The 20,292-nt window shown below is 35.8% G+C and overlaps 2 protein-coding genes across 4 annotated transcripts; one reads left to right on the forward strand and one right to left on the reverse strand.

The window, feature by feature from the left end:
• The first annotated feature begins 12 nt into the window (after window positions 1–12).
• On the forward strand, window positions 13–4,594 carry MRPS18C (mitochondrial ribosomal protein S18C). 2 transcript variants are annotated; one of them, XM_019731320.3, is made up of 6 exons: window positions 27–245; window positions 1,035–1,087; window positions 2,657–2,740; window positions 3,754–3,811; window positions 4,335–4,394; window positions 4,479–4,594. In XM_019731320.3, exons 1-6 carry the CDS (start codon window positions 146–148, stop codon window positions 4,553–4,555), a joined length of 432 nt encoding a protein of 143 aa, XP_019586879.2. In that variant the 5' UTR covers window positions 27–145; the 3' UTR covers window positions 4,556–4,594. The 2 variants fall into 2 exon arrangements, with proteins under 2 accessions (XP_019586881.2, XP_019586879.2); XM_019731322.3 differs by lacking the exon at window positions 2,657–2,740 and having other exon boundaries at window positions 13–245.
• ABRAXAS1 (abraxas 1, BRCA1 A complex subunit) lies at window positions 1,111–19,536 on the reverse strand. Of its 2 annotated transcripts, none has more exons than XM_019731318.3 (9): window positions 19,383–19,536; window positions 17,392–17,482; window positions 15,627–15,663; window positions 13,110–13,176; window positions 11,619–11,812; window positions 10,747–10,866; window positions 9,917–10,001; window positions 7,530–7,644; window positions 1,111–7,148 (listed from the first exon to the last, which is right to left on the reverse strand). In XM_019731318.3, the coding sequence occupies exons 1-9, from the start codon at window positions 19,467–19,469 to the stop codon at window positions 6,715–6,717; spliced, it is 1,230 nt and encodes a 409-aa protein (XP_019586877.3). In that variant the 5' UTR covers window positions 19,470–19,536; the 3' UTR covers window positions 1,111–6,714. The 2 variants fall into 2 exon arrangements, with proteins under 2 accessions (XP_019586877.3, XP_019586878.3); XM_019731319.3 differs by having other exon boundaries at window positions 17,392–17,478; window positions 19,383–19,509.
• Window positions 19,537–20,292: the final 756 nt, after the last annotated feature.

The following is a 20,292-nucleotide window of genomic DNA, read 5'->3' on the forward strand; positions in this document are numbered from 1 at the left end:
AGGCACATTGAAAACCACACCTACACGAGCCGGCCGGAGTACCCCCGGTTTGCTTGCGGAACCTTTGAGTGGAGCTCTCGGGCTAACGGGGGAGGAGCACCGGAAGGGACTTGTGGGGACGATTTAGGAAAAGGAGCGAAGAACCATGGCCGCTCTGGTTGCTGTTGGCAGTGGTCTAGGGAGGAAAAAGTTGACCCTCTTCGTAACGGCTACTGTCTGCATCCCAAATCCCGGAAATCACGCGGGTAAAGTCTCCATATCCTATGCTAGTTTTAGCATTGCAGCCGTTGCCTTAACCATAATAGGTCGGTGGAATCGCCAAGTTAACGAAACGACGCCGGTTTCTAGGCGATTTAAGTGTGTCTTCGAGATAGATGGGAATCTGTAATGGCCCATGACTAGTATTTTAAAGCTGAAAGGGAAGTGAGATTTTTTCCCCAGTATTTTTTTCTTTTTAATATACGAGGAGAAGGGACTTATTTGCCTAAGATCTCCGTCCGGGTAAACTTGGTAAGGAAGGGACATTTGCAGAGTCATCCACCGTTGAATTCCAGAGGTCTGGGGTCCCAAAGCTGGGCGAAATTGTGACATAGGCCCTCAAATTTATCATTTCTGCATTTTCATGTTCTGTATGCTTCTCTATCGATAACTACTCTCTGTAGGGGTTCTGTTACTCATTTCCCCTTTGGTACAACGAATGCCTTTCTGTTGCTTCTCCCCTAAGTATTCACATTAAAAGTGTCTCTAACCATGGAGTGAAGGGAAAATAAATTTCGGAAAAGGGGGAGGGGTGAAAAGTTGTATGGGTGAGGAAAGTGTATGTGCCTTTCCCAAAGCCCTGGAAGGCACATCAATATTAAGCCTAACTCTGTCTCAAATCGAAAAGTTTTTATCCAGTCAATGTGAGTATAATATAAAATTTGTCTTTTATATTGTGTCCCTTGACTCATCTTGCCTCCTTAAAAACAATTTCTTCAGCTACTCGAGTACCTAACAAAAAGAATTGGCTTGTTGCTGTTTCTGTTTAATTGCAGTGCTGTGGAGAAGTTGTTCACAATATAAACAGGTAACCAGCAATGAGGACCTGGTAAGAATTTTTTTTTCTTCCTTTTTATAAGACATGTGCAAATATGACCAAATTCTTATATTTTATCTATTTGAATACAGTTCAACTGGAGGACAGAACAATAATCATTAGTCTGAGTTTGAAAATTATAATTCATTGATGAGTAGTCACTTGAGTTTTGAAGTAAGAGCATTTCTAGATTCCTAGCAAGAAGCATAGCTCCTATAATACCATATTTTTCTTCCTAGATCTTAAATTGAAGGATATGTGCTTTGGGAATTTAATCAGGTAGTTAAGGTGGATGGATTAATTGCAGATAATCCAACAAAGCTTACCTCTATAGGTTGGCTCTCTTCCCCATTTCAAATTCTTTGTCTCATTCATCATTTTTTGGGTGGGGGGGAGGGGAGACTGTCTTAATAAATGAGGGATTAAAATGAAAGTTTTATACCAGGACATTAAATAGTTTCTTCTCACCTGTAGATGTATTTTTAATCGGTTTTAAGTACCAGCATTGGACTTAGGCAGTATAGGTTTTCTTGCTACATTGCAAAAGATAATTTGACACCAGTCAGACCATACAAAGCACTTCTTAGTAAAGTATAAGGAAGGAATATAGTCATTACATGTGAGCTGAATGTAAATTGGATAAAGAAACTTTGATGAGTTGGAAAAAACAAAAGAACTCCTAGTCCCTCTCAGCCATCTGTCTTGGTCATCTAATTCACACCATAGTTCAAGAGAGTAAAGGAACTGTGTGCCTTTTTAGGTCATAAACCCCACTGAGACTCTAATGAAAACTATGGGCGCTCTCAGAAAAAGGACACAGTTCCACTCATTTGAAATTTTACATACAACTATAAGAGTTCAAGGACTTCAAAGCCATTTCTACATTAAGAATCTCTATATGGAAATGCTTATACTAATTGTAGGCGGAAGGAATTGTGACAGAAGCATTAGAGGCAGTAGTGAAGAAAGAAACAAAAAGGCTGACACAAACTTATAAAGCAGTCTGGGAGCTATAAAATTATAGTCAAAGCACTATGTATTTACAGTAAGCCATTGGGGCATTGTCTTACTGTCTAAATAGTGGTAAAACATTTGAGAGAAATATGGGGGTGGATTTAGGGATTATATTAATTTAAGCATTACATATGATATCTGTTGTGCTATAAGTTTTTCTTAATTTAAATCTAAGTTAAGAATTTTTAGTCACCTACAGTCTGCACAAAACATTTGAGAGAATCATCTATTGCAGATTTGAATGTTGTTCTCCCATAAACCCTTTTTTCTCCAAAGATTGTATTTTATCCCAGAATCCTTCATGACTTAATTCCTCCCTAGTCAAACGAAAACAAAATAAAGAACTCATACAAAATATGGACAAGCACACTGAAATATTTATAATGGTGAATCCTTTTCAGAATTACTTGATTTTTCCTTTATAAGCCAAGCTTTTGTATTTATTCCTTTTCACAGTAAGAAAGGTATGATTAATTCTTGGGATAGATTTAAATGTTTAAATCTAGGATTTAATTCAAAATTAACACATTAAACTATATTATCATATTTTTTTAAACTTTATTCTAGCCCACTCCAATGGAAAATCCTTATAAGGAACCTCTTAAAAAGTGTATCTTATGTGGAAAACGTGTAGATTATAAGAATGTGCAGGTGAGATCTGGTTTTACTTCACTGTGATACTTGATTTTAGGATTCTGCTTCGTTACTAGTCCTAATTAAAGAGAATCAAGTCAGTTTTATAACAGATTTTGTGTAGGGGCAACTGTTTGAGCAACTTCATAATTTCAAAGCTGGTTATACTTCTTTGTATAAGGCATCTTTATTCTAATAAGAGCCCCTTGGTTCTCCCTCATTTACTATTATTTCAGCTCAGCATTTCTTCCTCTTTTCTCTCTGCTCCACTGTCTTAACAGTAGCTCACTATGGCCATAATTCTGTTGCTGGAGTTGAGTAGTTTGGAAAAGCTCCTCTGGTAAAGTTGATCGCTGTAATTCACCAGTATCATTGCTTCAAATGTAATTTTATTGGTTGTCCAGCACTCAGTGAATTAAGTGGCAAATCTGGGGTAGAGAATGATGTTGGGGTTAAGTATTTTGACACTAGTATAAAGTGATAACTGCCATAGAGGGAGAAAAACCAAGAAATTTTAAAATGCAACATATTAGGATTATGTATAGTGCCAAGAACACTGCCTGGCACCTGGAAAATGCTAAAGAATTTAAATTAATAAAGCATAAATTATAGCAAATGGCCCGATGTACCTGTACCTGTACTCAGTGTAGTCTGGTATTATGTGATAGCCTATCATGTTAGATGAAATGTTTAGTACCTTGTAAGCAGCAGTATTTTAGAAAAGTACCTCTGAAAAAGTCAATAGCTTTAGCACTGAAAGAATATGCTCATTAATCTGTTGTATAGACTTTTTGAATGCTCTGGATAAGAGATGTTAACTCTAATTAGTTATTTAAAAAAGATGACCTATTAATAAGATGAACATAGTTCAGTATTTTTATTCATATTTTATGAAGTTTGTCTGAAATTCATTAATAAACCTTTACATAACTTGAAGGTGACATATAAGGTATGCTTTTTTGAAATTTATTCAGTCAAGATTGAATAACAAATTCATACAAATTTTTTTTTCCTCTCCAAATAAAACTCAGCTTTTGTCCCAGTTTATTTCTCCATTTACTGGATGCATTTATGGAAGGCACCTAACAGGTATTGTGTTCTCCCTTATAGCAACTTAAACATAGATAAGAATTATGTAAATCTGTTATTTACTAAAACCGGCAAATTTTCAAATTGTGCTATACATCAGTTAGAAAGCTTAGTATTTATGGAAGGATCTCAGGCCAAAAGGGGTATTTTGCATGTCTTATGCTTAGAGGTAACTAACTATAAGATGACATGTACAAAACTTGGCCTTAAAAAAATTGTGTTGCTATTTTGGAGTATCCTGTAGTCATACCTAGACTGTTATTTAAACAGGGGCCTATTGCCCATAAGCCAAATTGGATCTGCCCCTTACTTTTGCAAATAGTTTATGTAGCTAGTGTCTATGGTTGGTTGCTTTGTGAGCTAAAACGGTGGAGAAGTTATAACAAACTGTATGGCCTGCAAAGCTTAAAATATTTACTGTCTGGCTCTTTACAGGTTTGCCATCTGTTCCTTGACTTAGACAACTGTTATGCATTTTAAATACTGACACTTTTTATGAATAAGAAAGCCTTTTCTTTTGTAGGGCTTTGTGGGAAGAAACAAAAAGAAATCACAAAAGCGATTAAGAGAGCTCAAATAATGGGTAAGAGCATTTGAAAAACTGATTTGGGCTAATCAAAATTTTGCTCATTATCTTTTGTTAAGAACTTTAATTATCTCTTTACAGGTTTTATGCCAGTTACATACAAGGATCCCGTGTATCTCAAAGACCCTAAAGTTTGTAACATCAGATATCGGGAGTAAATTATCTAATGTTATCAATAAACTTATTTTTACAATAAATCGTTGCTGACTCAAATTGTAAGATTTAACAACCTTTAGAAAATTAATAGACTGAATATTATCAAACCATAAAGTTTTTAATTCTTAATATGAAATCTTATGAAGAGAGTGTTTCAGGAGTGAAAAAGTAGTGTTTCTTATCCATACCACTGAATGTTCATGAAATAAAACCAGATTATTTGAAATGTTGACACTCATTACATTTTACATAGATGAATGTAAAAATTGGTGCTGTAGGATTGTCACTTACATCTAGTCCACTAATAGGCCATACAATAATAGACCACTGATAGTGGGATATAAAATATTGGGTGACTTGTATTGGGATTTAACTTTAGGTACAGACTGTTCTATAAATGGTATTTTAGGGACATGGATGCAGGAAAGTGGAATGCTTGTATAATGTAAAAATCTACAAGATAGGCTATGAACTTGAAACTGCTCAGGGAGATTTTCTAACTAGCAAATAAGGTATTCCTTGCTACGATTGTGGGTCTTCTTTGTAGAAATGTTATACTGGATGGAGAGTGGTGCTGTCACAGGACCTTATCTGTCCTGAAACTGGTAATATACTTTAAATAAACTGATCCATAGGCAATCTATTATGTCATCTTATCTTACTCCAGTGATAAAACTGCCAAAAGATGGAAACTGGGGGAAATGTCCTATAAGGACTCTTTTCCTCCTTTTTATTGAATACCTGAAAGTTGGGCATCAAACTCAATCATGGAAGTTCAGCTGTGCACTAATAACCTGAACTAGCTTCCTATAATTGAAAGTTTAGTATTGATTTCTTCAAAGGAGATGGATCATTATGCTCAAAAAGTATGAGCTAAATATTTTTGTACCTCTATAGCATTTTAGCAAATTGAACTTTATATGGAAGGCATGACTTCAGTTTGAGTAAGTAGGTAAGCATCTTTGAAAAATCCCAAGCTATTAGGTAGAGAAGACATTTGTATATGTTGGCTGCTTATTGCTTCTGCCATTCCTAGTTTAGCCTGTGTACCGTTTTCGTTTGTTGGTTACATATAGTCATTATGTAGTAAGTTCTATGTGCTCTGGTGATGTTTGGGGTTATTTGAAAATTAGGGTTTAGACTGACAACCTATTTCCTCTCCTTCTGCTCTTTGTCTAATACCACAGTGCTTCTTATGTAACTAGTAAAAATCCCAGCAGAAACTCATTATTTGCACAAATCATCCCTGGTATTATGTGGGATTCATATGCACCCCATTGTGTAACTAATGCATGTTAACACACAGATGATAGTTTGATGCTGGCTCTGAATTTGCTCTATCACTTAGGAAATAACAGATGGAAGAGCAGTGGTCAAAGTGTGTGTTCAGCATTTCATCCAGTGAGTGAAATATGAAGGTTTCGTGTGATATGTACACTTCATGGAAAATTCTATTACAGAAAAGACAAATACAAGAAATACAGCAAAAGCTCTTTTAGCCAACCTCCACTTAACCAACCTCCACTTAACCAAATGGGTTTTACATCGTTCCTAAAAATTGTACTGAAGCCCGTGACTCTCCTACCTGTTGAGTTCTGCATTGCCAGCTATTTTGTACCCTAACCTGTTAGTTGTATTTGTTATTGTATTGATGAAGAATAATCATTAAAAAGAAAGTTCCTGTTGCAATAAAAACTAAATGCTTTGGAACGACAACAAAAATAGCTTTAAAAAATTAGTTGTTAAATTAGGTGTGGTTAGGACAACTGAGTAAGTTTGGGAGTAGGAGGTTAATTAGATGTTTAGCATCTGGCAACCCTAGCCATAATGTACTATTTATCATAACTTAAGGAGTAGGAATTGTAATGACTCAAAAAAAATTAAATACATTTTCATACTAACTTTAGACTTCTTTTCTGAAAATAAGGCTAGTCTTTCCCAATTCTAAAGAATGCTGTACAAGTTTAAAATATCTAGTTAAGCTTTTCCCTCAACAGTTTAGTAAAAGGAGCAAAAAAAGGTTTTGGTTTTAAAATAAAAGCATCTGATATTTTTAGAAGTACTTTATAAAATGTACTAGAACTTTTTTATGTAGGCTGAACATAGCAAAAACAATGGTTTTTATCCTTCAGCGAATCAAAAATCTTTGGAGCTAAAAGGTTCAAAATGTAGGAGACTGTGGATATTCACCAGAACCCTTCATTGTTTCAATCTCTTCATCTGTTTCTGGGCTGCTCCTGGATGCTTTTTCTTGGTTACTACTTTCAATATCTGTTTTAGATGGCTTGTTTTGTGTCTCTAACAGCCGTGACTTCTTGAATTGCCACCTGTCATCTGTATCTAAAGCTTTACGCTTCAGCATCTGCAGTGCACTACTAGCTGGACTAGCTTCAGGAATGTCAGTGTATTCTATCATTAAGGTCAGGTCGTCTACCACATTGAGGTGGTGGTTGGTATTACACCTACTTTTAGAAATATGCCTGTTTTTCAAGGAGATAACACATGAATGAAGAAATTCACAGTCTGGAAAAAAGGTCTGTAAAGCTTGGCAAAGAAAAATGTTCTCCTGAGGGTCTTTTTGGACATTCTTCTCTCCTAAACAAAATAAAATAACAGTTCAACATACAATATTTGTTCAACAAAGCTTTTATAATCTATTAGTAAAGTTGAGTCAAAAACACTAACAATTTTAACAAATTATCTAAAGTGAGAAAAATGACATGCATAATCCCAAATTCCAACTCATATACCACAACATTCTGAGAAAACTAAAAGTTATATTCTTTAATATCAACAATATAGTATAGCTATAATAGTACCATGTTCTTTGTTCAGTGGGATTTAAGAGTATCAATAAAACAATTACTTCTAATCTTAAAGTGGACAAATTCATCAGCTAGTGCAGCTGGCTCATCTATAATTCAAATCAGAATTTTTTAAGCAAAGAAAGTAGTGATGTATGAATTTTTTACTTACGTGCTGCCTGAATCTGTGCATGTTTTCTTTTTTTAATTTCTTGTTTTAATCTGTTTACATCCTTTAGTAGTTTCTCTACTGCTTGCTCACTGTGTTCTACTTTTTTGCATATACTCTGCAAAATAAAATAAGGGCATGGATAAAATTCCAAGTTGTGTACTACAGTCTAGGTTCACAAATAATATAAAATTCTTCATGGTACATAATATCAAATATTGCCTCTATAAAAATTTTAATTTTGCTATTTTTGGAGGAACTCAACAAGCACCTATATGGTGCTTTATAGGTTATAAAATGCTTTCCAGCTATATTAACTGCACATTATACATAGCTTTATCATACTAGTTATTTCCTTGATAACACAGAGAAATAAATATTTAACTCATCTTGAAACAAAGAATACTGTACTATTTTGAGAGGTGCATAGTTACTGCAAACATTGAACATTAAAAAACAGTGACTACATTTTACTGTTATGAAAGAATTTTCATACAGGAATTTCATTGAATTCCTGTAAAAGAAACTACTTTTGAAAAGCAGACTAGCCACATGTGTCATCAGTTTGAAGTACTAACACCCTTTGACTCAGTGATTTCACTTTGGGTATGTATCAAAACTATTTATATAGGATGTTTCTTAGTATAGCAAATCAAAAGTAACTATCCAATTATAGGGTAATACCGTGTTTCCCCGAAAATAAGACCTAGCCGGACAAGCAGCTCTAATGCATCTTTTCGAGCAAAAATTAATATTTTTGCTCCAAAAGACGCCTTAGAGCTGATTGTCCGGCTAGGTCTTATTTTCGGGGAAACATGGTAGGTTGTTATAGTCAATTATTGTGGATACTTTTTAGGATGTCTGCTCAGCTCATTTCTATTGTTCACGCTGTCATAAGAGTTCACCAGTAATCCCTTCACCAACTTCACCTTAGCTGACCAAAGCAGACATACTACATAGCAAATTGGCAAACCCGAAGCTCTTGAAGAGATCTAAATGCACGAGCTGTGGGCTGGCCATTCTCTCATTGGCTAGTGGATGAATACATAGACAGATCTATTGATACTTTGAAGGAAACCAATATGCACACACAAAGGGAAAAAGAATTCTGATGGCACTCCAGCTCCTGGTTCCAATTCCTTCCTGGAGCTTAGCTGCCTCCTGCCGACAGTTCCTGTAACATACCTCTACATTTTCTATTTTAGCCCAAGTTGGTACTTTTAAAATAAGAGTTCTAATATACTACTCTGTGATATACACTGCTGTTAAAAAGAACAAAAGAATATGTAACAACATGAAATATGTTTAATAATAACAAATAAAAATCATGGCACAAATTTATATGCCCCCATGACTGTCAACTATGTAAAAGGACATATACATTAGGGAAACACTGGAGAATATGGCAAAGTGCAAATGGTTATGTTACAATGGTGGGATTCTGGATGTTTTATTTTCTAAAATTCCTGTATTCATATTAGTAGCGTGTAAAAACTATTAACCTCATTTCTCTTAGTGTGCTACACTGACGAGTATGGTGACCATAGGCATACACTACTCAGATCCCCGTTTGAAGGAAGGAAGCAGAGTTGACTGACAGCCCCAGCTACCATCTTCTGGGGTCCACTACTGTGTCTGTGTATAGGCCAGGCTTCCCCTAGGCTGCTCTTAGTCAATGAGCACACTGGAGGTTATTATTATAAGTCCATTTCTATTGGACAGCTTTGCTCCAAGACTTACCATCAGTCTGGCTGAAACTTTTCTGGCCCTACAGTCTAAAGCATTTCCTACATATCCAATCGTCTTCCCTTCCGTCTCCTAATTCAGGTGCTCCTTCCCCTTTATCCTTCTCAGGCCTAATCTCTTACTTGTCCAATCCTTATCTTGATGTCTACTTCTCAATGGACCTGACCTTCCCCAGTAAGATAGAACTGGGTACTGTAGTAGATTGTTTTGTTCCAAAATATTTGCTTCTTTTCACCTTGTAAGAGGATTACATATCCTTGCCTAATGTCATGTGATGTCCTTTGGCCATTGAAATATGAGTGGAAGTCATATGCCAGCTCAGCAGATTTAGGGGCTATTGTGACTTTTCATTAGCTTTCTTGTTCTTTTTTCCTTTTGTTGTGAGACGAGCCTATCCCACATAAAGGCTGCTCCTTCAGTCTGGATCCTAGAATGAAGATGACATGTAGAATGGCAGCAGAGCTGCAGACAAGATATAATGTGAGACTAAACTTGTATTTACAGGCCACTGAGATTGAAGTCTTTTTACTGAAGCTAAAATAAACTAAAATATAAATCTAATCATGTTATCCCTAAAAAATTTCAGTAATCAATTTGGTATGAACTCTGGAAGTGGTCTTTAAGTGTCGGATAAGTTACCTTACCTTTAACTCCTCTTGTAAAGAAGCATACATCTCATTTATCTTGTGTACCTCCTTTAAAGATCCATCTTCTTCAAAAAATTCAGGGCTGTAAAAAATTACAATTTCCTCAGGCAAGTATACAGAACTCATTTAATGATACGATGAAAAACTCCTTTGTGGTTGAGCAACAGAAGAATCATACATCATATTTCATTGATTTTAAGTCATCATTGATTGCAAGAGGCAATATTATTTTATATATCATGAAAGAATGCTAAGGCATGGTTTGTAAAACATCCCAATTTGAGATAAATTTAAAACTGCATCTTAGAATCAATGAAATGTGGTGGTAAATTTCTGTAAGACACTGTTAAGTACTATGGGAACACAAAACTAAATAAAATCTAGTCCCTTTTCTCATAAAGTTCACACGCTAGTAAGTATCCTGTAGAACCAATGTTATTTCTGATATTATTCCCTAACGACCACAAAAAGATTAGCAGCTTATAGTATGCGTGAGTCTTGGCTAAAGGCCTTTTTTTGTCTTTATTTAATATCCAGTGAATTTCATGCCTTTAATCTGAACTGCTGCCTTAGAAAATCATTTTGAGGCTAGCTACTTATTCTTATAAAATATGTTAAAATATGCAGGATATGCAACAACCCCCTTTTTACTTTTTATAAATGGACAAATGCTAGAAGGAAAAATGGAGAAAGTAGAAACAGTCTGGTTTATTTGAGTGACGTGGTCATTAGTCAATTTTCCTTTTTATTCTGTTGTATAACAAAAAAATTAATTTCAAAAAATGAATAGGATTCAGTTTAGTGGGGAAGCAACTGAGGAATCTCACCTGTGTGTTTTTACTGCTCGGCTAAAACCAGCGGACATACAGGAACCTGATACAGTTTTATAACCCAGTTGTTCAGACATGCCCAGATTGGCCACCACTAAAGGTATCCTATGAAAAAGTCTGAAGAAATAAAATTTGAAAACATGGATTTAGAATAAAGTGAAAAATTAGCATCTACTTATTAGTATAGACTACCTTTCCCTTACAAGATGAAAAAACAACCCATTCCTTACTACTGACCCAAGATAGAATTTACTGACTTGAGGAAAATAGCTTTTAAAAGTTGTGAAATGTACATCGTGTAAGATAATTATGTAGGACAAAAAAAAACTTTAACGGCTATTTTAACTGATTGGCACATATGAAAATAAGCCTGTTGAGATTTATCCTATCTTCCATAAATAATAAAATTAACCTTAGTTGGTACTCTTTTAACTTAATTCTCATACTCCATGGAAATGTTGATACAAACTTTGGGGAGTCCTGTTAACTCACATTGGTAGATCATTAAGAACTACCTTGCTTCCTTGCAGAGGTTATAGAAAAGCTGTTCAAATACCCAGGCTTAAGTTCTCCATTATATCCGTTAGCAATTAATATCTAAAGCACACATTTTTTTCCACCTTATGGTAAATAACAGAAAACCCTTGGTGCCAGAAACAAGTCAACATTCCATACTGGGCTTCTAATTTCCTTATCTGACTTTCATTTTCCCATAAATCAAGAACAGATGGTAAGACAGACTTCAGAGCATTGATATGACAATCTAATGCAACAATATATGAAAATGATAAGCTGCAAAAAGTACTATAAAAATACTGGGTATAATTTTTCTATTAGCTGAAGATAGCCAGTGCCTGGCCAACATTCACCCTTTCTGAGGTTTATATAAGGCATGCTCCAACCGATGAGTAGAGCAGCTTTCTGTTGTTACACTCGGTGTTAACAGCAGAAATACAAGTTCCTGGCTTGAAAGATGTTTCTGTAAGTTTTTGTGAAGCAGTCTCTCTCTAAATGTCATGATCTGGTCTGAATGACGTCGGAATTTATACCAACCAACCACATCCTGAAAGAAAATGCAGAAAAAATGTCAGGAGTATACCTTAATGGTTATAATTATTGTTTTACTGTCAATAAAATTGACAGCCTTAAAAAAATGGCTTTATTAGTATTTAGCAAGATTTTAAGTATATGTAAACAAAGCATACACTTAAACATATACTTTACATTTTTGTAAAATATGAAAACTGACCTGTAGTTAAATTATTTTCTATTCAGTTACAGGGGAACAATTTTACTCAGTATAGAGAAAAAAAAAGATTTTTAACTAACTTTAGTTTCTTTATGACATTTGCTATCATAAAATCTTAATCTTTGGTAAAAATTTAAGTGAAGAAAATATCAATGAAAACAAGTTAATTTCCTGCATGGATACTTGGTTTGAAAATAAGTAAGCTGAACCCAGTAGCTTTCAAATTTGATATTTATATGGGAGTGTCACTTATCCCCCCAGAGTTGGTTTCGATATTGAATAAGATTATGTGAAAGGGTTTTGTAAACTGTTAACATGCTAACCAAATGTGTTGTATTGCTAAACCTTTACTTTTTAAACTGGAAAAATAGACCTCATTTGCTGAAAACTTAGTAAGTATAAAAAAGAAAAACAACTATGCTTAAAGATCTGTCTGTGACGGTTTCAGCAAGTAAGTTTTATATTTGCTCATTTAATTTGAGGAAATTAAAATTACTTCTTTTTAAAACCAAAACATTTTGCAGGTACATTTTAAAATACCTAAATATAATTAGGGGAAAAGCTCAAGCATTTTCAACAAAGGATTTTTTGAAAGAAAATTCTTTTACTGAATTCACTTGTCAACTCAGAGATCAAAAAGTTTTAAGAGGAAAAAAAATACCCAGAAAATATTTTGTATTTTGGGAAGAAAATAAATTTATTTTGATCATTCAACAAATTTTAACTAAACAGCAAGTATGCTATGGAGGATCCAAATTAGGTGTTGGTATAGGACACCGTTCTTGCACTATAAAAACTTGTAAATGGCTAAGTAAACATAGTCAGGGACTAAGTGCTAGAATAAATGGTTCTGGGAAAGGGTATGGTGGGACTGTAGAAGAGGAAGAGATCAATTAGGACAGTCAAAGGAAGGATGAGAACGCGATTAATACTTTTAATGACTAATTTGCTTTCAGAGTAACCCCTTTAAATTTCTGGAAAGAACAAGCCTTTCCTCATCTGCTTTATAGGATAAATGCTGCTTAAAAGTTCTGTCAAAATATATTTTTAGGAACTGAAAGTAATACTTATAATACCAAGAAAATAAAAGACAAAGTTAATCAGGGAATACCTTTTTGACACTTGATAGTATTTTCTTCAGAGCTTGCTCATTTAACTCACCAGAAGAATTGTAAAAGCTGTAAAAGCCAAAATTAAAGGCATTTCAAATAAGCTAAAATATGAAGGATTTTATCAGCACCTTTAATTTTAGTCACTAACCCAACTACCCAACCAAAACCCGTATACCTACTTGCCTGTCAGATGAAGTTCTAAAATAAATAGAGAAAGCTCTCAAATTAACAGAGTTAAGAGTGGCAGAAATATGAGGTCCATAAGCAGTGAAAAAGGAAAAGGAGTGAAGAAGCTTCAAGAGACAAGTTTAGGCACCACATTTTTTCAAAACCTAAAACAAAAACTACTCATTGAATACAGGTACATAGCCAGTTCACAATTCATTCACAATTTACTTAGTAAAAATTAAAAAAAATATATTGCTACATACAAAATAATATATGAAATGAAGCATAATAATAAAAACACAATTTATCCAAAAGCCATACTTGCATCACATGAAGAGAAGTGTTTTAGGAGTTGGTTGGTTTCGGGGGTTTTGAGTGCAGGGGGTGGGGGAGCAAGAAATAGGTACTGATTTAGTTTAGTGGTCTTTGTTCTGTAGTTGGAATGTCAAAAGACTCAGGGAGAATGAAAAGATAATTCAAAAAGATTCTAAAGTGTTTACTGCCCCTTTTTTCCCTTCCAATAACAAGGATTGCAAGCAATATTTTCCTCCTTTAACATTAACTGAAATAAACGTGAGGTTTCTGGGAAGAGGGGGCATTTTAATATAGAAGTAGATATATTGTGCAATAGAATTCATGTTAAATTGCATTTTTTTAAGTGGCTTTAAGTTTTAGGCTTCAATGGACTGTTTTCCAGGAACTTCCTGAGGTAAGCCAGTGTATTTTTGTGGAAAACTGAGAAGCAATATATTACAGTAGGGTTGGCAAACTTTTTCTGCAAAGGGCCAGAAAGTAAATATTTCAGTCTTTCCTGGACACATAGTCTCTGTTGCATATTCCTTTTTTTGTTTACAACCCTTTAAAATTATATTAACTATTCATAGATAGAGTGCTATGTGCCATATAAAAATAGGCCATGGGGCTATACTTTGTCTCCCTCTGTATTAGAACATAAAACTGGATATTAAAACTTATCCAGCTCGGACTCCAAGAAGTATGGTATTACAAGACTCTGTTTTTAACATGATCACCTATGTTATTTAAAACAAAGAAAAAACAATGTGATATGCTATTGGATTAGAACACAAGAAATCCTGATTCCTCTACCATTAACCAGCTCTGTGGCATTGGTTACATCATGCAATTTTTCAGCCTATTATTTTGTTGTTAAGGGAAAATGAAGTGTGTAGAAAACTTTTTGAAAGAGAGCCATTCAGGTGGTTCTCCTTATGACCACCTCCCAACCCCTTAATTTTATAAAGGTAAAAGGCTGGGGCATGGGTTTCTCATCACTGGATCAGATTGTATCCTCAGCTTTAAGACTCTATTAAATTGGTCTATTTATTTAAGGTAGTTACCAGAAGACATTGAATCACCTTTTTTTTTTTTTTTTTTTTTACTTTCTCTTAATCCTTTGCTGGTCCAGAGTCCCTTCAAGGAAGTACTTTTTATGAGTCTCCACCAAGAATCCCTTAATCATCAACAAATATTTTGTATGTCCATTGTATATCGGCACTATAGGAGCTGTTCCTCTTCTTGGTACAGTAGTTTAAGACTACACAACCTGTATTTCTATCATCCCTTACCACAGATCTTTCTCACCCTAACCATTGGCTCCACTGCAACTTACACAACCTTAGTGATGTGTACATACAATGTGACTATGCGATAATCTGATTTTTCCTGTACAGTTTATATAAATCATAAAGCTATTTCATTAAAACCACCATGTTGTGGTTACAGCTGTTTACTTATGAAACTTCATGTATTTGTGTACTTTTCTGTATGTATGTAATAATAGATTTTAAATACCTCAATAAAAAGTTTTTTAAAATAGCAAAGCTTATATTAGGGCTAACAGTACCACTACTATCTGTAGGACTAAAAGCACAAATTTTCATCCTAGAAAAGCAACAGGAAGTAGGTTAAAGAATCTAACCAATTAATGGGCAAAAGATAACATTAAAAAATATGGTAAGTGAAGAAACAGATCATAAGCTGGAATAAAGGGTAGGAAAAAGAGCTGCTATGGATATATGAGAATGTGTCACTGAGTTTATAGTTCGCAACGAGGTGAGTGGGTGTGAGAAGGAAAACAATCCTCAAGATAACTGGTACCTGGGAAAGGCTGTGGAGATCAACTAAAGCAAGTATATATTTACAGAGAAAGAATTATTAGACAGTTAAAACGAACAAATGAATTTTCATATATTTAAAGAACAGTCTTTTCATTTTAATCAGTACCATCATGTATAACTGGTAACTAAGATATTTTGTTAGTTTTAAAAGTTACTTCATTTACACAGAATAATTTTCACAGTGGATCATTTACTTGCTCTACTACTCACCTGAAAAGCTGATAGCATGGAATATATTTCTGAATGTCTGGAAGAAAAGAATTTTTAGTTATGATTACATTAATTGCCATTTGAATAACATATTGAGCATTTCATGCCATGAAGTACTTTACCATAATCTCATTTAATCCTCACAACAAACCTATGAGACAGATGATATCATTTCTTCCATTTAATGATGAGGTAACAGGCACAGAGAATAAGTGGCCATTCCCAAGCCAGCCATAGGGCCATTATTCAAACCCAGATCCTCACTCTTACCTAGAATGCTATATTCTTTCTAAAGGTCTAACAAAGACAACACAAAAGATAAATTCAAAGTTGCTATATTTTCATTGAGTTCTAAAAAGGTGGTGCTCTAATGTCACTCAGTTGATTAAAAGAACTGTTAATTGGATCATCTTGTTATTCCAAGTAGTTTCACAAAGGATTTATCAATGTTAACTATAGACTATCAAGAAAAAAATCCCCAACATCTTTTAAGAGGTGAGTTTTATTCTCTTGTCAATAGAAATACATCTAAATAGAAGAGTGATCAATCATCCTCTTTAGACATTGTAAATGAGTAAAAATAATACTCATGAAACCAAAAGTGGTTGCAACAGGAGACTAATCAGTGAGTTTACATATTTACACATATATCTTACATTTATACATATATAAATGTATATGTGTATACATTTATGTATATATGTAATCTATATACATAAATGTATATACGGATATACATATATATATATATATATATACACACACACACGTACTTTCATTTTTAACCTTTTAAAGTGGCAAACAAAAAATGGCATCTAAATAGTGTGAGTATAAACTGATATAATCTTTCTGGAAAGCAATTTGCCCTACAGATCAAGAACCTTAAAAATGTTCATACCCTTTGACATTGTAATACCATTCCCAGGAAAATTTCTGTAATAGACGTAGAAAAATATTTACGTACAAGGATGTTCACTATAGTATAACTTATATAATGAACTATTGGAAATAAATCTGATTATGATTTACTTAAAGGACGGCCGAAATTACATAGAGCCATAAGATTAAGTAAAGCCATAAAGAATACAATGCAGTTGTAAAAATGGATATTTAGAGGATTATTTGACATGGGAAAATAGTCATGTTACAACATGTCATGATGCCAAATATTAATAAAGTACACCACTAATTTTGTGAAAATATGCGTAGAAAGAACTGTATATGTTAATCAGAAAACTCCCTATATTTTAAAGCTCCCTTTTCCTTTTTTTCCCCTGAAAGAACAGCTGCCACCAGCTACAGCTGCTTCACCACACATTCCTCAAACCCTTGCAGTCTGGTCTTTTCCCCATACACTCCAGAAATTACATAAGATTTTTAATTATGTAATCACTAAGTTTTTTTAGTTCTCATCTTCTAACTTTCTGCAGCATTCAGTGTTTTTGTCCAAACTTTTATCTTTTTTTCTTGGTTTTGGTTCCTTCTTATTGGTTCCTTCTTCTTTTGCTGGGTCATCTTCCTGCCATTTGAATCTATGTAGGAGCTGTTTCATCCTCATTTCCCCACAATAATCTTACCTGCTTATGTCCCATGCTGTTTCCTGCTTTAGACTACGCCATGACCATAATTTTGAGAATTTTGAGAATTTGAAAATCTGCTTTTAAAAAATTTGTATTTTCTTTTTCTAACATTTTAAAAGTAACGTATGCTTATCCCTTTCAGCATAAACCATCAAAACTAGGAGACATAGAAATAAGTGACTCACCAATTGTATAAATAACTTCAACATCATCCATTTGGGAATCAGTAATGCTATTCTTGGCTTCACCTTTCACTTCCCCAAGGAGAAAACCTTCCTATGGATAAAAGAAGCAGTAAGTATATGGAATACACTGGTAGAATTATTTAGTCACTTAACTAACCAATAGTTCTCAAGTATTTTACAATGTATACAGTATGTGCTACCCTGGGGGCACAGAAAAGAAAGACCAGGTGCACTACCATGTTAGGTGGGAGACAATGAACAGTTAAATAAAACTGAGTAAAAGAGATCGGAAATATCACTGTTATTTTAGCACACCTGGAAGCATAAGAGGCTTAAAGCCAGAAATGAGAACCTGATACTTGAGGAACCAGGAGCAGAACAGTTTGTCTTGGAACTAAAGGCTCCCTTTTGTAAGAAAATCATAGACAGGTAGGAATAACACCAATAATGGAACATCCTGAGTGACTAGCCAAGGACTCTGAATTAATGACATGTACTTCTGGGAGCCAGTGGAGGCTTCTGAGCTATGAAATGACACAATGATCGATGTTTTTAGATTAAAAATTGTGCAAAATATTAAAGATTTGGAATTCAGTATCAGAGCCTGCTTTCCAAAAGGGGAGCTGTGAGTCCTGATTCTTTTAAAAATACATGCATTTTGCCACAACAGTGGTGATTTCTTTGAATTGTGGAGAATTTAGTTATTTCTCTTGGCACATTTAAAGACCCATTGTGCTTGACAATGAAGATCTTGTCATCTCTATAAATAAGAATTTTTTTTCCCATTTCATTAAAAGAGGAGCACAAAAGGAATGTTTTCACAATGTCTTTATTGGAATCAAGGAGGAACAATCCAGAACTCTATACTGTCGTGTTCTAGACAAACCCTGAGAAAGGAAGCAGGGACAATGCAAGTAAAACTATTCAGAAAATCACTCTTTAAAGACCTTAGGAAAAAGATCTAAGAAACAAGGGCCTAAAAGTAAGTAGGTACTTTCCAAGGGCTAACATTTTAAGCTACAGAGGACTTAAGGTCCCATTCTGTTTCTATTTACACTAAGACATTGCAAAATAATTTCCACAGCTACATACATTTTAAATTGTCATATATTTGCTCTTTGCTAGGTGTTAATCTACAAGGTTAAATAACTAGACTTTGTTCAGAACGGTATTCTCTAAACTATATTAGCAAGTTACTAAGCATTTACTCTAAGACACTACTTGAGCTCAAAATTTTACAGTGTTTTTTAAAATTTCATAAAAATAAAAGTATAAAATAGGCACTGTATTTAAAAAACTATTTCACTATCCAGAGGTTTTAAACCTGGGCAATTAATATGAAATAAGCATTTAAGTATCTAGTATTTGAGGAAAATTATAACTGAAAGCATCAGAAAAGGAACTAGGTGAGACCGTACAATTTAATATCAATGCAAACAAAAGTCAGATATCTGAGACCAAATTAAGCTTTTTCATTCACAGAAGTTTCCCAGAAAACAGCCACTGGATGCAACATCTCTTATTCCCTTACACCCCACCATTTTGACAAACATGCACAGTAGCTGGTCTGTATAAAAAATTCAGTTGTCTTTGAAAACGTCTGTCGGTAGTTAGGAAAAACGGAAAGTTAACTCGCTAACTTTACAGCGATAGCGGGAGAACGCTGGGTGAACTTTCTATCCTTTCACAGTCAAGTTGAACCAGAAAAAAAGGGGGACTGTTGAAAGAAATGGGGGAGAGTGGGATAGCCGGGTAGGGACACGTAAATAAACACTGGTCAGAAGAGGGAGGGCTAAGCCTGGAAAAGATTTAGCGGGCGGGAGGCACATCTCTTGCCGTCCAGGAGCAGGAGGAGGCAGAGCCCGGAGGACTGAGGCCGGCGCTGCGGCGCGGAGCTCGCAGGCGGGGTCCCGGGCAGCAGCGGCGGGGAGGTAACCGACACGGGGCCTCTTTCAAGGCGAAGCAGGATCCCGCCCCGCCCCTCGGCTCACCGTGTCCGAGTCCGTATTGAGGTGCTGGAAGGACAGCGCGCCGAGCACAAAGCCCGAGAGCACCGCCGACGTACTCTCACCCTCCATACTTTGGCCGCCGCTGCGACGCACGAGGGGGCGGGGCGGGACGTGCAGGATCCCAAGCTATCACCGGCAAAGGCGGGGCCGAGCGAGGAGGCGGGGCCGAGCGAGGAGGCGGGGCCGAGCGAGGAGGCGGGGCCGAGCGAGGAGGCGGGGCCGAGCGAGGAGGCGGGGCCGAGCGAGGAGGCGGGGCCGAGCGAGGAGGCGGGGCCGAGCGAGGAGGCGGGGCCGAGCGAGGAGGCGGGGCCGAGCGAGGAGGCGGGGCCCGCGCCAGCGCACAGGCCGCGGAGGTACTAGGCCGCGGAGGTACTGGACCTCTCTGGTGGGATGGGCGCGTCTAGGCGGCTGTGGCGGCCGGGGCTGGCCGTGTGTCTCGAGGCTTGTTTTTCCCGTTGCCTCCCTGACTTCCCTGACCACTTGGCTCTAAACTACACTCGGCGTTGGGCATTTCTGCGGAGGGCAAGGAGCGCGCTTCGATGGCCAGCTGCTGCTAAGGGATCCGTAGCATAAGTGCAAAAATCAAAAATGAACATTGCTGACAGAAGTATGGCTTAGTGACATTTTAATATGGTTTCCAAACTGGATGATGCTGCCTTTTACCCACTGAAACTACTAGCATACTAGTTATAGCAGTTTCAGCGATTCTCTTCTAGAACTCTCCAGCGATATTCCATGGTGGTGGGGGGAGCAGGAGAGGAGTTGGGTTTCTTTGTTTGCTTTTAGAAAATTAAGGATTCAGATTAATTTAAAGAATACATAGATTTTAAACATTGTTCTAACAGTTTAATGAAAGGTATAACCATACTGTGTTGAATCACTTGATATAAAT

This window comes from Rhinolophus sinicus, chromosome 1 (assembly GCF_057876585.1).
Source record: "Rhinolophus sinicus isolate RSI-liver-muscle chromosome 1, RSI-T2T, whole genome shotgun sequence".
NCBI classification, from domain to species: Eukaryota; Metazoa; Chordata; class Mammalia; order Chiroptera; family Rhinolophidae; genus Rhinolophus; species Rhinolophus sinicus.